The following is an 18,377-nucleotide window of genomic DNA, read 5'->3' as shown; positions in this document are numbered from 1 at the left end:
CAAGCAAATTGGCACTAACCTCTTGGATGAATTTCCACCCTTCACTTTCCTTCACTTTCTCCTCTTTTAATGGCTGCCCAAGTCTAGCTCTAGTGGTAAGGGAAATTTTTAATGAAAGGAAATCAAGGTTTTGAAGTGAATTGGGTGAGAAATTAGAAGTTTGGTTGAGTTTTAATGGAGGGAGGGAGAGGGGACTGGTTCGGCTGGAAGAAAAAGGAAAGAAAACTAATTTATTTTTCTTTAATTTCTGCCCATTTACTCATTTTAAATGGTTTAAAGACATGTGTCACAATGTGATTGGGTGGGAGTATAATAATGACATCATAATGATGTCAAAATTCCAAATTTCCTTCATTTTCTTTCCTTTTCTTTTCTACTCATTTTCAATTAAATTTTTAGCAATATTTATTCACATTTTATGTCATAATAATTATTTACTTAACTGGACAAGTCGGCCAAAAATCATCTCTGAAGACGAAATGACCAAAATGCCCTCTGTTTGGCTTATCGAGCTAAAATTGTTTGTACTGATCTCAAAAATTTTCTAAGTATTTGATGAGGCCCAACCACAAGTGCACGGGTTGTACAAGTAATATAGAAAAGATATCGTTCCCACGAAGAGTTGTGTTAATGATTGAATTTTTTATATAAAAATTTGACTAATTTGAACTATTTTTGAAATTAAAGCAATAAATTGATAGATATTGAAGTATGAAATCTATATGTGTAAAATTAATAATCTATTCAACAATGTAATGATTTAACTAAATTTGCATTAAATTTAAAATAAGAAAATTGAAATATGTCAAGATTTAAAATGGCAAGTAATTAAATTCAATTAGAAATTAACAATAATAAAAGAAGCGATTCCGGAGTTCGGGAATTCATATTCAAGCTATTTTGAGATTTTTAAATTGGTTATCCAATCTTGTGGAACTTACAGGTTTTAAGGAGATTAATCCTTAAATCCTTTGAATACCTTTTCGAGTGGGACAAAGAGTGCCTTAATCAATCTAATACTACTTTAGTGGAATTAAAGTTAATCAAGACCCATTAAGTTCCTTAATTAATCTGTAAATCCTCTTAATCCTTAGTCTATTTCTATATCTAAGTTAATTAAGTCCAATTTCTTGATTATCTATCACAAGGCTTTCTCCTTTTGGTGCCTCAACCATGGATTAAGAACATCACTTAATGGGATCCTACACTAAGCATGTCATTGAGCACACAAGAAATGAATAAAACTCATTAATACCACAAAATATGGATTACCCAATCAAAATCCACAAAATATCTCAAATATTACATCCCAACTCCAGAATCTAATAAAAACTACTCACTATCCATAATATTTACAAGATATTCTGAGTTAATATGGAAATAAAACCTTAATCTAAGCTAAGAACTAAGAAACCTAATACAAGAAAGGTAAGAAAACTCTAAATCTGTCTGGAAATGGAGGGGGTGACGTTTTTTTTGCTCCTTTTTAACTCTTCAGCTGCTGCTCCTCTTCTTTTCCTTTTTCTTCTTTCTTTTAAAATGGGATAAGGGCCTATTTATATCTTTTTCTCTGACAATGAGCCCTAAAATGGTGTGTTTGAGGTGTGTTTTTATGAGGGAATCTTCTGCCAACTCATTATGGAGACTTTATGGAACTGCATAAGACTTATGCAGTCCCTTATGCGATTTCAATTGGTTCTGCCTCTGCATGCGGTCGCATGAGCAGGGTGTAAGACTGCATAAGTTATACAGTTTTCCGTGAGGTCGCATAAGCAAAGCACGAATCTGCATAAGTTATGCGGCAACTTATGTAGATTTCGGCAGGTTTGGGACATTGTTTCTTCTCCTTATGCAGAACTGCACAACTTATGCGGCAAGTTATGCGCAATTTGGCCAATGCATACTTCAACTTTGAAACTTGTTTTTGACATCTTTGGTTGTAGAAATCATTCTCAATGGAAAATTTTCTTTTTAGTCCCTCAAAAACACTATTTTTCCTACAAAACAAAGTAAAAATTACAAATTAATCCAAAATTGGCAATTATGAAAAACTATCTAAATAACTAATGAAATTAGCTAAAAGTGACTAATAATCAAATAAAATGGCTATAAAATTAAACATAAATGACTATGCAAAATGTATCTATCAAATATCCCCAAACTCAAGCTTTTGCTTGTCCTCAAGCAAACTTTAAAATATAATGCAATTTTTAGGGGTGCCTTGTCCAAAGAGCTATGAAAATCACTTATTAAAGTAACTTAACATACCTTTAGCCATACGAACAATCCATATACCCATCCTTCAAAAATGCAAAGAATTTAATGCTTATCCAAACTTTCACCGCTTAGCCATCAAGTCAAATATCATCCAAAATTCCCAAACCAACCAATCAAAAGAGAGAGTCATGCTCAAAAGCAATTCTAGAACAATCAATAGTCAAAGTGTCTCTATATAAAATGATGGAATTGAATGAATGAATGGATAATTTTCCAATCCCATAAGCAAATTCCCTACTCCTATCTCCACTAATGTAGCAAGTACTATCAAGAGATCAAAGGTCTTTTTAGGGATGTAATGGGGCCATGGGGTTCAAAATGAGGCTAAGAAGAAAAAGAAGAAAAAGATTCAAAGCATGAGAATATTTTCAATCTTGAAAACATAAAGTACACTTCTTATTTTATTGTTATTTTTTCTTTTTCTTTTTCTTTCTTTATATATATATATATATATATATATATATATATATATATATATATATATATATGGAGGAGAGAAATACCCAATGAGAATTATCAAGTGCTAGCATATTTTACAAAACACATAAAAATGGAGGGACACTTTGATACTTTAAACTTGTATCTTGCATTTTCTCTTGATGATTGTCCCTAAAAATGCCACCCCCAAACTCATTTCCTTTAATCACTTTGTGTGGATTTCTTTCAATTTGAATGACAATAGTGAAAAGCACATATACTAGCACTTTTACAAGATGACAAGCATTTCTTCTCTCTTTTATTGTATTTTTTCTTCTCCTTTTTTTTTATGTACCTAATATTATAAATAATTATTCTCATGAAAAGGGTTGGAGTGTTTGGTTCATTGGCTAGGTAGCAATAAGGGTTTAAAGAAAAATTAGGAATAAAAAGGCTCAAAGGGGTTTACAAGAGTTAATTTTAATTAGGAAAAGGGCCAAAGGTTTAAAATGAAAAGGTTTAAATCAAAAAATGCCTAATCATCTCTCTTTTCAAGTATAAGCTGGTATTTCGCCTTGAAAGGTTTAGAAAATTTGTTCTAGGATTGGTGAGACATCATTTGACTACCTTATATCCAATAACTCCCTCTAAACATTCCAATCTCTAAATGACTAGTTGGGTGGCTTTTTGGCTAAGAAGATATAGGCAAGGGATAAACACTTTAAAACTTTGCACCTCTTAGGAAACTTTCAATCCACAAACCCAACTAAAGGTAAGTCAAATCACTCTCATAGGCAACTTTTCAATACTCAAAGGATTTGGCAAAAGATTTTATTTTATGATGCATGATTCCTAAAAATGAGCAATGCATTAACTAAATGGAGGAAATCTATTTGTGTGCAATGTGTACAATTTCTAAGTGATGTATAATGTGTGTGTAAATGTGTTATGTATATGTATGTATGGCTGTATATATAAAATATTTACAATATATATGTAAATGGAATGGGATAAGATGTTCCTATACTCAAAATGTGAAAAATGTAGCAAAAATCAAAATGCATACCCCCAAACTCAAAATTGGACATTGTCCTCAATGTCCAAAGCAGTGCATTATTAAAACTCAAAGCAAAGAGGAAGAACTAGGAATAGTTAAATTTAAGAACAAAAAGAAAGAGTTACCTGATATAGAGCAAATGAGAATTCAAGAGATAATGGTGATGCATAAGAAGCTGCACAGGTTATGCAGAATAAAATGCTGTACAGAACAGGTGCATAAGGAGAGTGCATAAGCTATGCAGTATGGCATGAGTTGCATAAGGGACTACACAGGCTATGCAGAACATTTGCATAAGGAGTTTCACAGCCTGTGCAGTATATTGAAAAGCTGCTGCATAATGATATAGCAAGGAAAAATGTGCAAACACCAGTAGAGATATGTAAATATATACAGTGTATTGACAAGTATGCACAAAAGGGCAGTAAAGGCAATGAGAATCAATGAAAAACTAATGGAATAGCCATCCAATAGAACTTTAAGAAAACAGAATTCGAGACAAACTAAAATTGTTTCAGCATATCCAAAAAAGAAAAAAACTCCTAGAAGTTGAACAAAAGCAAAATAAAAACTAATCTAATTCTATGGTTTTGCCCTTGTCCAAAGATGCTGCTAAAGGACTGGATGGAACTGGCTGCTACCGAAGGGGTGGTTCTGGAGGAGGTGATGGAGGTGGAGGTGGCATTCCCAGAAAAGCCATGAGCTGCTTCATCATCTCTTTTAACTCTTTCTGTTTATCTCTGGTTTCCATAACAAAATCAAAGAGTTGATCATGACGATCCTTGAGGGTATCAAGACCAGTTTCAAGCTTTTTATCCACAAAATATACATCATCACTAAGCCTCTCAAGATAGGTGAATAAGGCTTTAGTGTTGAAGGGAGGAGGTGCTATGGATGAAGAGGGTCCAGCTGCAGAAGGTGTTGGTTGTGCGGTCTGGGGTATCTGTGCATCGAGTGGGTGGTGCGAGTTCGTGAGAATCTTTGTTGGGTGGTGAGTGATTGTGCCTCTGGTTGTGCAGTGGGTCCTGTATCTGCTGCTAGTTATGCAGTGTCAAATGGTGGCAAACTGAATCCAGTTTTGTATAGGTGAGTAGCATCAAAATATAGAGTGTCTGAAAGTGCTGGTAGAGGATGCTCTTCTGGATTAAAACCAAAATGTTTAGCTATAACAGTTATGAGCCCACCCATGACTATATCACCTATAGATTTGGTAGCAATATGTAACACATGCTCACAGAAGAAGTAACCAGGAGATATTTTGACTTTGTGAAAAGCACACCATAGCATGAACAAGTCAGATTTGCCAACAGCACCAGAACTAGTCCCTCGGCCTAAGATAGTGCTAGAAATAAGCCTATGGATAAATCTAAGTGCAGGGTCTATTATTTAGGAGGTCTTGGATCTGCCAACATAAAAACTCTGAGGTTGGTGTGTGATACTCCTCCAAAACTGAACAGCATTCCAAACACCTTTATTTGTTACCTCTATGCCTGTATATGGTACCCTAAACAATCCATCAATTGCAAACCCAAAAATACTATGAAATTGGTCTAATGATAGCTCTCTATTTTGCCCCAAACACCTAAACTTCATAATTGGCTTGTAATCTATCTCATGCAATTTCAGAGTAGCAGAAAATGAGGAAATAAATTCCAAAACTAGAGCTGAATAAACTAGTTCTTATTTATGCACAAATTCCATCTAACCTAAACCATCAAGGTAGGCAACAACATTATCAAATAAACCAAATGATTGGAGGGCATCTGCAGAAATGTACATAGTGGGTTGCACTTTCCTGTCCTTTAGTCTCTTAAAAGTTGCCTTGTGGGTTGCATCAAGAAGGGGCCAAGGTAGTTTGGATACCTGTGTTGCTGCTGAAGTTTGCTTTTTGCTAGAGGAGGGTGATTTGGCTTGTGGGGTAGAGGTAGAAACGCTAACCCCTTGTCGTGAGGTAGCTGAAGTTTTGGGGTTTTTGGGTGCAGGCTCTGAAAGTGGAGTGGTAGGTGGGTCTTTGCATTTTGTGAGAGGTGGTGCAGAGGCCATGGGTCGGGTTAATTTCGACCGGATTCTCCTCTTATAGGTGGATGTGGGAGGTGGTGGAGGGGTTTGTTGTGGAGGAGAATCGGGATTGGGGGCCTGCATTGCTAGGGGCGTGACTTGGAGAGGAGAGCCTTGAGGGGAATGGGGAGGTGATTCCATAGTGGTTGTTATCGATGGTGAGAATGGAGGAGGGAAGAAGAAAGTGAAAGAGGTAAAGGGAAGTTAGGGCATCGGGCGATGAAAAGAGCTGTTGGGAGGAAGAGTAATGCCGAGAAAAATGAACTTGGGGGGGTGTGAACAGGAACGACGGGAAGTGGGAGGTGGGAAAGTGGGGTGCCAAAAGTTTTTTTGATTTACACAGGACATGTGAAAAACTGCATAAGGGGAGAATGGGTGTGCATAGCTTATGCACTCTCTTATGCAAGTTTCGGCAGAAATTTATAGTGTGAAAAGTTAGTTATGCAAAAGTGCATGACTTATGTACTACCATATGCAGGTTTCGGCAGAAATAAGTGGTTTGAAAAATTGGTTATGCAAAAGTGCATGACTTATGCACTGCCTTATACAGGTTCTAGCAGAAAATGGAATCCCAGAAAATGTGGTTATGCAAAAGTGCATAAGCTGTGCACTCCCTTATGCAGATTTCGGCAGAAATGGGAGTGTAAAAAATTGGTTATGCAAAAGTGCATTACTTATGCACTTGGTTATGCAGATTTCGGCAGATTTGAAAATGCAGGATTTGATGTCATGCAAGAGTGCATAAGTTATACACACTTATGCAAGTTTCGGCAGAAATGAAATTTGGCAAAAATGTGGCTGTGCAGAATTGCATAAGCTATACACATCCTTATGCAGATTGCAGCAGAGATGAAAAATGGCAAAAATTGTGGTTATGCAGGATTGCATAAGTTATGCAAAGGCTTATGCAGGTTTCAGCAGAGATGAAAAATGGCAAAATTTGTAGTCTGAAAGCTGCATAAGCTATGCAGTTACTTATGTACATTTCAACAAGATTGAGATTACAATTGAAAATGATTTGCAAGTTTGAAAAATACACTAGAATGAAGAAATATAATTCTATGAAGCATAAATCATGAGAAATTATCACCAAAAACATATCAATATATAGACAAAATCCATCATAATTGCACCATACAAGCTTGTAGAGACAAGTTCTGCATAAAAGGCATTTGTGAATTATGCCATTTCAACCCAAACTCTGCAAATTAACATTTAGCACATTAAAGCTCAATAAAAATCTGCACAAAACTGCATTTATCCACAAAAGAAAATGGACTCTCCAAGTTATGCCAAGAAAATGCAGCATGTGCACATTGAATCATACAACTCACATAAGCTCAAAACTACAACAATGACCCACTTACCATTATATTAACATGATAAGCACAAATACTTAAAAGTTACACACCCAACCTCAACAAAGAAACAAATGCCATGTGCTGCAGACCCCTCTTTGCTGAAAGTTTCATTTCTCTGCATAAACTAAGAAGCAGACCTACACAGGTTATGCAATGAAAATAAACCAATCTTGGGAGAGTTAATGGGTGAAATATCAGATTAAGAGTTACTCCCCGAAAGTGCAACAACCTTCCTCCATTGAAATACATCTACAAAGGACAAGATTCAACAATGTCAAAAATTGAATTTGGGGAGATTTAAGATAAAAACAAAAGTAAAGCAAATAAAAGTAAATCAACAAAAACAAAATAAAAGAACTTGGGATGCCTCCCAAGAGTGCTAATTTATAGTCCTTAGCTGGACTCTTCATGCATTTCACTAAAAAGAGGTGAGGGATCAGAGAGCTTGTAACAGTTTACTCCCTTTATTGGGTCTCCAGTTATGTAATGTTTCAATCTATGCCCATTGACCTTAAAATTTCTAGATTTTTCACTCCAAATTTCAATTGCTCCATAAGGGAAAACCTTAGAAACTCTATATGGACAAGTCCACCTTGATTTCAATTTTCCAGGGAACAATTTCAATCTTGAGTTGAACAACAAAACTGAATCACCTTCTTTAAATTCCTTTTTCCTAAGATGCTTATCATGCCAAACTTTGGTTCTTTATTTATAAATACGGGCACTTTCATAGGCATCCATCCTCAATTCTTCAAGCTCATTAAGTTGCAATAGCTTCTTCTCACCAGCTTGCTTAAGATCAAAATTCAAGGTCTGAATAGCCCAATATGCTTTATGCTCTAGCTCCACAGGTAAATGACAAGACTTACCATACACCAACCTAAAGGGAGTAGTTCCTATAGGGGTTTTGTAAGCAGTCCTATATGCCCATAAAGCATCATCTAGTTTGACAGACCAATCTTTCTGACAATTGCTCACTGTTTTCTCTAAGATATGTTTGAGTTCTCTGTTAGAAATTTCAACTTGTCCTGAAGTTTGAGGATGGTATGGGGTAGCTATCTTGTGCACTACACCATATTTCCTCATTAAGCTCTCAAATTGCTTATTACAAAAATGTGAACCCCCATTACTAATTACAGCCCTTGGAGCTCCAAATCTACTCAAGACAAATTTCTTCAAGAATTTCACTACCACCTTAGCATCATTAGTTGGAGTTGCAATAGCTTCTACCCACTTTGACACATAGTCAACTCCAACTAGAATGTATTTATTACCATATGAAGGAGGAAATGGGCCCATAAAATCTATTCCCCAGACATCGAATAATTCCACTTCAAGAATATCACTTAGGGGTATTTGATCTCTCTTTGATAGATTTCCACTCCTTTGACATTTATCACATTCTAACACAAATTTTCTCACATCCTTAAAAAGATTTGGCCAAAAGAAACCAGCCTGCAGAATTTTATTAGCTGTTTTAGAGATTCCAAAATGTCCTCCATAATCAGAAGCATGGCAATGATGTATAACACTCTGTGTCTCCTCATCAGGAATACATCTTCTTATTAAACTATCATAACATCTCCTAAAGAGTAAAGGATCATCCCATCTATAAAATTTTACCTCATGTAAAAACTTTTTTTTGTTGCCATGTCATTCCTAGAGGTAAAACTCCACAAGATAAATAATTCACCAAGTCTGCATACCAAGGTAGTTTAGCAACAAGAGAGAAAAGTTGTTCATCCAAGAAAAACTCATCAATAGGGACTTCATCCATTTCTTCATCATCCAATTTCAACCTACTAAGATTATCTGCAACTACATTTTCAGCTCCCTTCTTATCTCTAATCTCCAAATCAAACTCTTGTAGCATCAGAATTCACCTAATGAGCCTAGGTTTAGCCTCCTTTTTACGGAGTAAATACCTGATGGCAGCATGATCTGAAAATATAACTACCTTTGAGTCAATAATGTAAGGTCTGAACTTTTCCAATGCAAAGACAATTGCTAAGAATTCCTTTTCAGTTGTTGCATAATTTGTTTGATCCTCATCCAGTGTTCTACTAGCATAATAAATAGCATAAGCCCTTTTGTCCTTTCTTTGACCAAGAACAGCTCCAATTGCATAGTTGCTAGCATCACACATAATTTTAAAAAGTAGGCTCCAATCGGGCGGTTGCATGATTGGTGCAGTGATAAGAGCTTGCTTCAACCTACAAAAAGCATCCAAACACACTTAGTCAAATACAAATGGTATGTCATGACTTAACAAATTAGACAAAGGTTTGGCTATTTTAGAAAAATCCTTGATAAAGCGTCTGTAGAACCCAGCATGTCCTAGAAAACTTCGAATTCCTTTGACATTGGTAGGAGAAGCCATCTTCTCTGTCACTTCAACCTTGGTTTTATCAACCTCTATTCCTCTGTAAGACACCAAATGTCCAAGCACTATCCCTTCCTGAACCATGAAATGACACTTTTCCCAGTTTAACACAAGGTCAGTATCTGCACATCACTGCAAAACTTTAGAAAGGTTAGCCAAGCATATGTTAAATGAAGATCCATAAATAGAAAAGTCATCCATAAAAAGCTCCATTATATCTTTAATGAAATCTAAGAAGATTACCATCATGCACCTTTGAAAAGTAGCTAGTGCATTACACAAGCCAAATGGCATCCTCCTATAAGCAAAGGTTCCATATGGACAAGTAAAAGTGGTTTTCTCTTGATCATTTGGATGGATAGGGATTTGAAAAAATCCTGAATACCCATCTAAATAGCAAAAATAAGAATGCCTAGGCAGTCTTTCCAACATTTGATCAATGAAGAGAAGTGGAAAATGATCTTTTCTAGTGGCAATATTTAATTTTCTATAATCTATGCACATTCGCCAACTAGTCACTGTTCTGGTGCGAATTAATTCATTATTTTCATTTTTGACCACTGTCATTCCACCTTTTTTTGGGATAACATGTACTGGGCTCACCCAAGTACTGTCTGAGATAGGATATATGATCCCTGCATCAAGTAACTTCAAAATTTCCTTTTTAACAACTTCTTTCATATTTGGGTTCAACCCCCTCTGATGTTCAATAGATGGCTTACAATTTTCTTCCAAAATAATTCAGTGCATGCAAAAGTGTGGACTTATTCCCTTAATGTCATCTATGGTATATCCTAAAATTTTCCTAAATTGCCTCAACACTTTTAACAACTTATCAACCTCTAAAGTACTCAAGTTTGCATTTACAATTACTGGATAAGTGTTATTGGTGCCAAAAAATTCATACCTGAGCTGAGAAATAAGTTGCTTAAGTTCTACCTTAGGTGTTTTTTCTTCCTTGAATGATGGTTGCTTAGATTCGACTATTTCCTTTTGTGTGAGTTGAAAAACTGGAGTAGAAATGAATGGTGGACTACCCTCTAAATGTTGAGCATATGCAGCCACATGAGGGTTATCATAGTCTATGCTTCCTCCATGAACCAAGCAATTTTCAAATGGATCTTCTGGATATCTCTTTCTGAAGTGTTCTTCAACCAGCTCATCAATGATATCAATTCTTAGACAAGTATCAGCTTCAGAATGATGCTTCTTCATAGTGTTATTAATATTGAAAACCAATTGATCTTCACCAACTCTAAGAGTCAATTTTTCTTCCTTAACATCAATCAATGCTCCTGCTGTAGCTAGAAAGGGTCTTCCCAAGATAATTGGGATATTAGAATCCTCTTCCATGTCCAAGATGACAAAGTCAACAGGTATATAGAACTTCCCAACCTTCAGAGGCACATTCTCCAAAATCCCTTCAGGATACTTAATTGATCTGTCAACTAACTGAAGAGAAATGTGGGTTGGCTTAAGATCTCCCATATTGAGCTTCTCATAAATGGAGAGGGGCATAAGGCTAACACTAGCCCCTAAATCACATAAAGCTTTTGTAGAACATGATTTCCCAATGTGGCATGGAATTGAAAAACTCCCTAGATCCTTGAGCTTTGGAGGAAACTTGCTTTGGAGGATAGCACTGCATTCTTCTGTCAAAGCTACAATTTCATGGTCTTCAAATTTCCTTTTGTTTGAGAGAATTTCTTTTAAAAACTTTGCATAAGAGGGCATTTGTAAAAGAGCATCAATAAAAGGCACATTTATGTATAGCTTCTTCAAAACCTCTAAGAACTTTCCAAATTGCTTATCAAGCTTCACTTTTTGAAATCTTTGTGGAAAGGGGAGTTGTGGTTTGTAAGGCTCTGGAGGTATATACTTCTCTTCCTTCTCTTCAATTTTCTCTTTACATTTTTCTGCACTTTCTTTCTCACTTTCTTGTTTTTCACTCTCATCAATTTCTTTCTCATTTTCTCTCTTCTCACTATTTTCACTCTTCTTACTATTTTCACTTTTCTCATTTTTTTCACTCTTCTCATTATTTACAACCTTCCCACTTCTTAAAGTAATAGCTTGACACTACTCTCTTGGGTTTTTCGGTTGACTTAGAAGTTTTCCAAAAGACTTGGTACCTGAGGAAGATGCTTGTTGTGCAATCTGATTTTCCAGCATCCTATTGTGTGTTTGCATCTGTTCTAGCCTTGCTTTCATCTCTCTCATCTCCTCATCATGCTTAGTTTGGTTAGCAAGAATCTGTTGTAATAAGGCTTCTATGGTGAAACTTTGTTCTTGCTGTTTTGGTGGAGGTGCAGGATTCATGTTTCTCTGCTGAAAATTAGGCAATGGTTGCCTATTTTGCTGATATGGAATTCCTTGTTGCTGTTGTGGCTAAAGATGCTGATTTGGGACTTGACTTTGCTGATTTCCCCATGAAAAGTTGGGATGATTCCTCCAAGTTGGATTATAAGTTTGAGAGTAAGGATTCCCCATTTGTTTGTTTCCATAATTACCAACATATGCAGCTTGCTCTCCATAGTCTACTCCACAGCTGGTAGTTCCTTCTGCATAAGCAACTTGTTGTGAACTTCCAGATGATGATGATGAACTAACCAACATACTTAAATCTTCCATCTTCTTAGCCAAAACATTTGTAAGTGCATCAAACTTTGCATTAATCATGTTGAATGGATCAAGTTCATACATTCCAGCAGCTTGCCTCTTTTGAGTTGGAGCTGGTCCTCTTGGACTGTAACACCCCCGTTTGCATAGCCTGGTAGATTTCACTGTTCCGGTGACCGGTGTCGGTCCGGACAATTAAGGGGATTAGAACCATACTTAAGACAACTAGAGAAGCCACAAACACAAATAATTAGTAATGTTCAATTAGTTAAGTATAAACAAGAAAAACAAAACATAAGAGGTTAAACGAGCCGAGAGTCATAGCGATGAGTAACCTCCTCGGGAACGACTGCGAAGTCATTTTAAACTCAAATTTCGAACCGTAAAATGTGACGTTGCGGTCCTTAGGACCCTTATGAACACAGTGGAAAAGAGAAAATCACGAAAAAGAACTGTTAAGCCAGTCAAATAATTAGGTTAGGGAGCCGGAAGAAATATGGAATTATTTGCAAACCGGGATGAACCGGCGAGGGGCAATTTGGTCAATTGACCCCGAGAGCTGACTCCTGACATAACTGTTAAATAAAATCGGAGAAAAGAAAATTTCAGAATCGAGAATTAAATTAAAGAAATAATAGAAAAAAATAAATAGAAAAAAAAAAAGAAGATGGAAAAGTCAAAGGTGATGACATCATGCATGATGTCATAAAGGATTAATTAAATTATTTATTAAATGGGATTTTTGATCTTCAAAAAGGGGATAAGACTAAAGAAAATAAAACAAAAAAAAAATTAGAATTGTCTTCTTCCTTTCCCTTGGTTGCCGCCCCACTTCCTCCATGAATCTCCATGGAATTTTCTTCCTTTAAGCTTACACTTAAGCTTAATTCTCTTCACTTAACCTTCATAACTCCCTTAAATACCTCACTAGAACTTGTAATCTCAACTTAGGAAGAAGAGTATAAGAAGAAAGAAGGGCTAAAGCTAGAGATTGAAGCTTTAAGTTAAGGTTAGTATGTTAACTCCTTATTTTTCCATTTAAATGCATAATTAGTGTTTGAAATGAGCTTGGAACTTGATTAAATGAAACAAATATGGGGGAAGGACCCATGTTGAAATTTCAGCCTAGTTGAAGCGAGTATGAATTGCATGAATTAAATGAGTTTGAATGAGTGTAGAAACCTTAATTAGTTGAATGATTAGCATTAAAACCATTAATGTAGTTAAATACAATGAATTAGTGAGATTAGGGTTTGAATGTTAGGGTTTGTGAACCAAATTTTGGAAAAATGCATAAATGATATCTTTGACCAATTGTGGACTGAAAAATGGTCAATAATGACCAAAGGAAATGTATGGGAATTGTTAGAATGAAAGACAAATTCGTAGGTCAATTGCAGCATAACCAAACCAACTTTGAAGGACCAAAACGGAAATTTTACAAGTCTAATTGATATGCCACCAATTGGGGATGAAATAAGACATAAAAGGGCACAATTTTCATTAAAGAACCATGCCCAAAAACTGACCAAAACTTAGTGAAACAATTGACCAAAATGAAATGAGAGCAGGCTGCCACTGCACCAAACTGACCAAATGAACAGTAACTGTTCATTTGGTCATAATTCGAGCTAGACAGGTCAAATTGACCTGAAATTTTACCAAAAATTAGATAAGATATAGATCTAAAACTTTCATGAAGAACACCAACCCAAATTATGCCATTAACCCATTCAAATTATTGAGCAAAGTTGAGTTATTGAACCTGCAACTCTGCAAAATTGCCATTGAGCAGTAAAGTTCCAATGGCTATAACTCTCTCTAGAAAACTCTGATTTAGGTGATTCTTAAACCGATGGAAACCTAAGACATAGTAGAACTTTTCATATAAAGAAAGATAGACCAAATTATGAACTTAACTTCATCAAATTACTGAACAAATTTGGATCAAAAACCTGCCAGAACCATAGTTGCAGTATGAACAGTGCACGTGAACAGTAATTGTATTTTGGCTATAACTTGAGCTAAAAAACTCCAATTGGGGTGATCCAAAAATGAGAATACACTTAAGACAATAAGGAAAATTTTCTATGAATTAAGTTTTTCCAAATTCCAACAGTAGATTGACCAATGGAATAGTGCAACTTCGGAGCTCCAAAACCGAAAATTGGCAATTTTGCCAAAATGACCTAAGCTTTGAGAAAATAACCAAAACCAACAAGTTTAATGACCAAAATGTGGTATGTGGGTGAAGTTGGAGTTCCCATACCTATTAAGCCTTAGAAAGTCAACTATTTGACTTGAATAGTGCAGTGAATAGTAACCCAAAACACAAAATTTAAAGAACGTCGAATTTAGCACGTTAGAGCTAGGTAATTGTGAAGCTAAATTTATTTTGGATTTATGTTAAGTTCTAGTACTGAAACATTGTAAAATTGTGTGTTTCAGTTGAAAAGAATATCGGGAAGGAACCCGAGGAACCGAGTCGAGGCTAAGGGACGACTCGTTTGAGGTTTGTGCACAATAAACCTTATTTAAGCATTTTACCCTTTAAAAATTGATTTAGCACGCATTATGAATTTATGAACTTTTGTGTTGCCACCTTGTGATCAAATTGTAACTTTGGAAATTGATTTGATTTTTGTATGCAATATTTGAATGAAATGTTTGATATGGATTTTTGATTCACACTTAGCATGACAGTTACTTATTATTCCTCCTCCATTTATGGGGTTGAGATCGTTTATTTTCCTCCCTCTCTGGCTTGCCAGTTGAGGTTGTAGATCGAATGAGTACTCATTAGCTAGCTAGCCACCTCCCTCATTGATTTCGATTAATGGGGTTGAGATTGCTTTGTCGTGGTGTACAACGCGGCATTGATCGGAAATTTTGTGTCATGGCTTAAGTTGTGTATGACTTTGGCAACACTGTGTTTATGAAATTGTTTGACTAAACTGTGTTTAATAGATTATTTGATAAAATGGTGTTATTATGAACTTTGATCATTATTGAAATGTGATTGAGAAACATTTGAATTGTGTTTGGCAATGAATGATTTATTTATTGCATTTTAAATTTTTATTGTGCACCACTGAGTATTTTTATACTCAGCGATGGCTTATTTTGCTGTCGCAGATAAGAGCAAGGAAAAAGCAGCAGAGTGAGCTGCGATTAAATCGAGGATTACATTGATCTTTTGTACGGGTATTATTTTATGCCCTTGTAGATAAATTTTGATGTAAATATGGAAATGTTGTATGTATCAATATAAAGTCGAGCAGTTGTAAATAAATTGTAATAATATTATTTTGGATTTTCTTCTGTAAATTTAATATTTGTACATATGAATTTCCTGCTTTATGTTTTGTGAATGGAATTATTAAATATTCTGAGTTGACAAATTTGATTTGGATTGTGGAACTGTTTTGGAATGAATTGATTTGAGTTGAATTGTGAATTATTGGAGGTTGGGAGTTGTGAAACATTTTTGGGAGTGTTTTTCTCAGGTATTTGAAGAACAGTTTTCTCCAAAAACAAACGGAACTTTGTCAAAATTTTTATAAAATTTGCGATAAAATTTAAAATGGACAAAATTTTTACTAGTATTTAAGCTTTGAATAAATGGTTTTTAATTCTCACTAAAATGCTCACCACTTCCAAAATGTAAGAAAATCATTTTAAAATCCCTTGTAGGGTACTTAATGGGTTATCGGTAGGTGAAGTTCGGTAGTTCATTAAGTATTATACGGGATCATGTTATGCCTTACGGAGGGGTAAGGTGTGACATGTTTTAGTGGTATCAGAGCATGTTTTTTTTTTAATAAATTTTGACTATGTGTATGAACATTTTATTGATAAGTACAATTGCTCAAGTGTCTTTAATTGATACATATGATATATTTACATCATAATATGTACTAACGGAGGTCAACCTCCTTGTGTTTGATCACAGGAAGTAGAAAATTTGAGAAAACGGAATGGAAGGAGGAGATCATTCCGAAGAACAATCTGTTGAGGCTGAGGTTCAAGGGGAAGCCCCAGCACTCCAGAATGTGAGTGGGTCAGCCACTCCAGCTCTGCTCGGCCAGCGATTTCTGCTCAATTTATGCAGCAGATGGCTGCCTTCTTTCAGCAAATGGCGGGTAATGTGCCACCCCAAGCTCAGATGCCAGTACCTGTAGCACAACCACAGCCCTCAGCTCGACAGTATGAAAAATTGATGAAATTTGGGGCCACTGAGTTTAAAGGCACTGTGGATCCACTGGAAGCAGAACAGTGGTTGGAAAGAATGGAACGAGTTTTTAGAAAGCTGCAGTGCATGGAAGAGATGAAGTTCGAATATTTTGTTTCCTTATTACAAGGGGATGCCTATGAATGGTGGAAGACCATCCCCCACAGCCTGGTGGAGCCACCTGTGTTAACCTGGTCAGACTTCTTGAGGGAGTTCCGACAGAAATGGGTCCCCGATGCATATGTGGATATGAAATTACAAGAATTCCTGAGTCTGAAACAAGGGAACAGAACCATAGCAGAATATGAGAGAGATTTCTCAAGGCTAAGCCACTATGCTGAAAGCTTAGTCTCCACCCCCAGAGACAGATGCAAGAGGTTTGAGTCTGGGCTAAGGCAGAGTCTGAGAATGCAAGTTGTGGGTTTCAGACATCAGAATTTTGCTGAATTGATCTCACAAGCCTTGGAATTAGAAAGGATAGAATCTGAAGGGGTAGTGAATAAGGGTTCACAAGAGAAAGAGAAGGCTGAAAAGACTACGGGGCAAGCATCTAAAAGTTGTTCTAGGAAGAGGAAACAGTTTGGGGGATCTAGCTCTCATAGAGGCAGAGGCAGATTTTCTGGCCAAAGACCACCCCTGTCTGGTCAGCCGACCCAACAAACTTTTCGAGGATCTCTATCAGTACGACAGTGTGAAACTTGTGGGAAAACTCATGGCGGAGTTTGTTTCAAGGCTACTGGTGCATGTTTTAACTGTGGAGGAAGCGGACATTTCGCTAAGGATTGCACTAGTCCGCGCCGGTCTGGATCTTTTGCCACATCTGAAGGATCAACCCAAGTCTCTGCACCTAGAGGGTCACCGTCAGTTGCTAGAGGTAGAGGCGGTAGGGTCCCGTAACACTCCTGGAAGTCAAAGCAACATTAACCACCGGCACCGGTGGTGCACCAATCAGAGTGTATACCATGCGTCAGAGGGAAGAAGCTGAAACATCAGACGTTGTAACTGGTATTTTCTCCATCCTTGACCAAGATGTGTATGTGTTATTTGATCCTGGCTCCACACATTCATATGTTAGTGCTAGTGTGATGTGCTCTACTGCTATTCAGTGTGTACCAATGGACTATGATGTGCTAGTAACTAGTCCATTAGGCCAGGAGGTCAGGGTAAATAGGCTATATAGGGACTGTCCTTTGGTGATCCAAGGACATCCTTTTCTATCTAATTTAATTGAAATGCCCTTCAGAGATTATGACATTATCTTGGGCATGGATTGGTTAGCCAGGCATCATGCTATGATTGACTGTAGACTGAAGACAGTCGCTTTTGGTCTCCCTCAGTATGGCGATGTAGTAATACATGGGGAGAGGCAGTTATTACCTTCAAACATCATTTCAGCTGCACTGGCCAGAAAATTGATTAGAAAAGGGTGTGAGGCGTACTTGGCTCATGTGATAGACACCCAAATGGGGAGTCCAGCACTGAGGGACATTCCTACTATATGTGACTTTCCGGATGTGTTTCCTAATGAATTGCCAGGATTACCTCCAGAAAGAGAGGTGCAGTTTGAAATTGATGTTATGCCTGGTGTGGACCCAATCTCTATAACACCATATAGAATGGCACCTGCAGAATTGAAGGAGTTGAAAGTGCAATTGCAAGAATTGCTTGATAAGGGCTTTATCCGCCCTAGTGTGTCACCTTGGGGAGCGCCAGTATTGTTTGTTAAGAAGAAGGATGGCACTCTCCAGTTATGCATTGACTATCGGCAGTTGAATAAGGTGACAATAAAGCATAGATATCCATTGCCCCGCATTGATGATTTGTTTGATCAGTTGAGGGGTGCAGCTGTGTGTGTTCTCCAAAATTAACCTGAGATCAGGTTATTATCAGCTGAAAGTACAAGAGCAGAGTATTGCTAAAACTGCCTTCAGAACCCGCTATGGCCATTATGAATTCCTAGTCATGCCATTCGGG

At 36.7% G+C, this 18,377-nt stretch overlaps 1 protein-coding gene across 1 annotated transcript; it reads right to left on the bottom strand.

Annotated features, from left to right (window-relative positions):
- Window positions 1-5,452: 5,452 nt before the first annotated feature.
- Window positions 5,453-5,950, bottom strand: LOC110650368 (uncharacterized). The gene has a single exon (XM_058143085.1). The coding sequence runs from the start codon at window positions 5,948-5,950 to the stop codon at window positions 5,453-5,455; it is 498 nt and encodes a 165-aa protein (XP_057999068.1).
- Between the last annotated feature and the right edge of the window lie 12,427 nt (window positions 5,951-18,377).

Source organism: Hevea brasiliensis, chromosome 2 (assembly GCF_030052815.1).
Source record: "Hevea brasiliensis isolate MT/VB/25A 57/8 chromosome 2, ASM3005281v1, whole genome shotgun sequence".
NCBI classification, from domain to species: Eukaryota; Viridiplantae; Streptophyta; class Magnoliopsida; order Malpighiales; family Euphorbiaceae; genus Hevea; species Hevea brasiliensis.
This window is presented reverse-complemented; position numbering and strand designations above follow the sequence as displayed.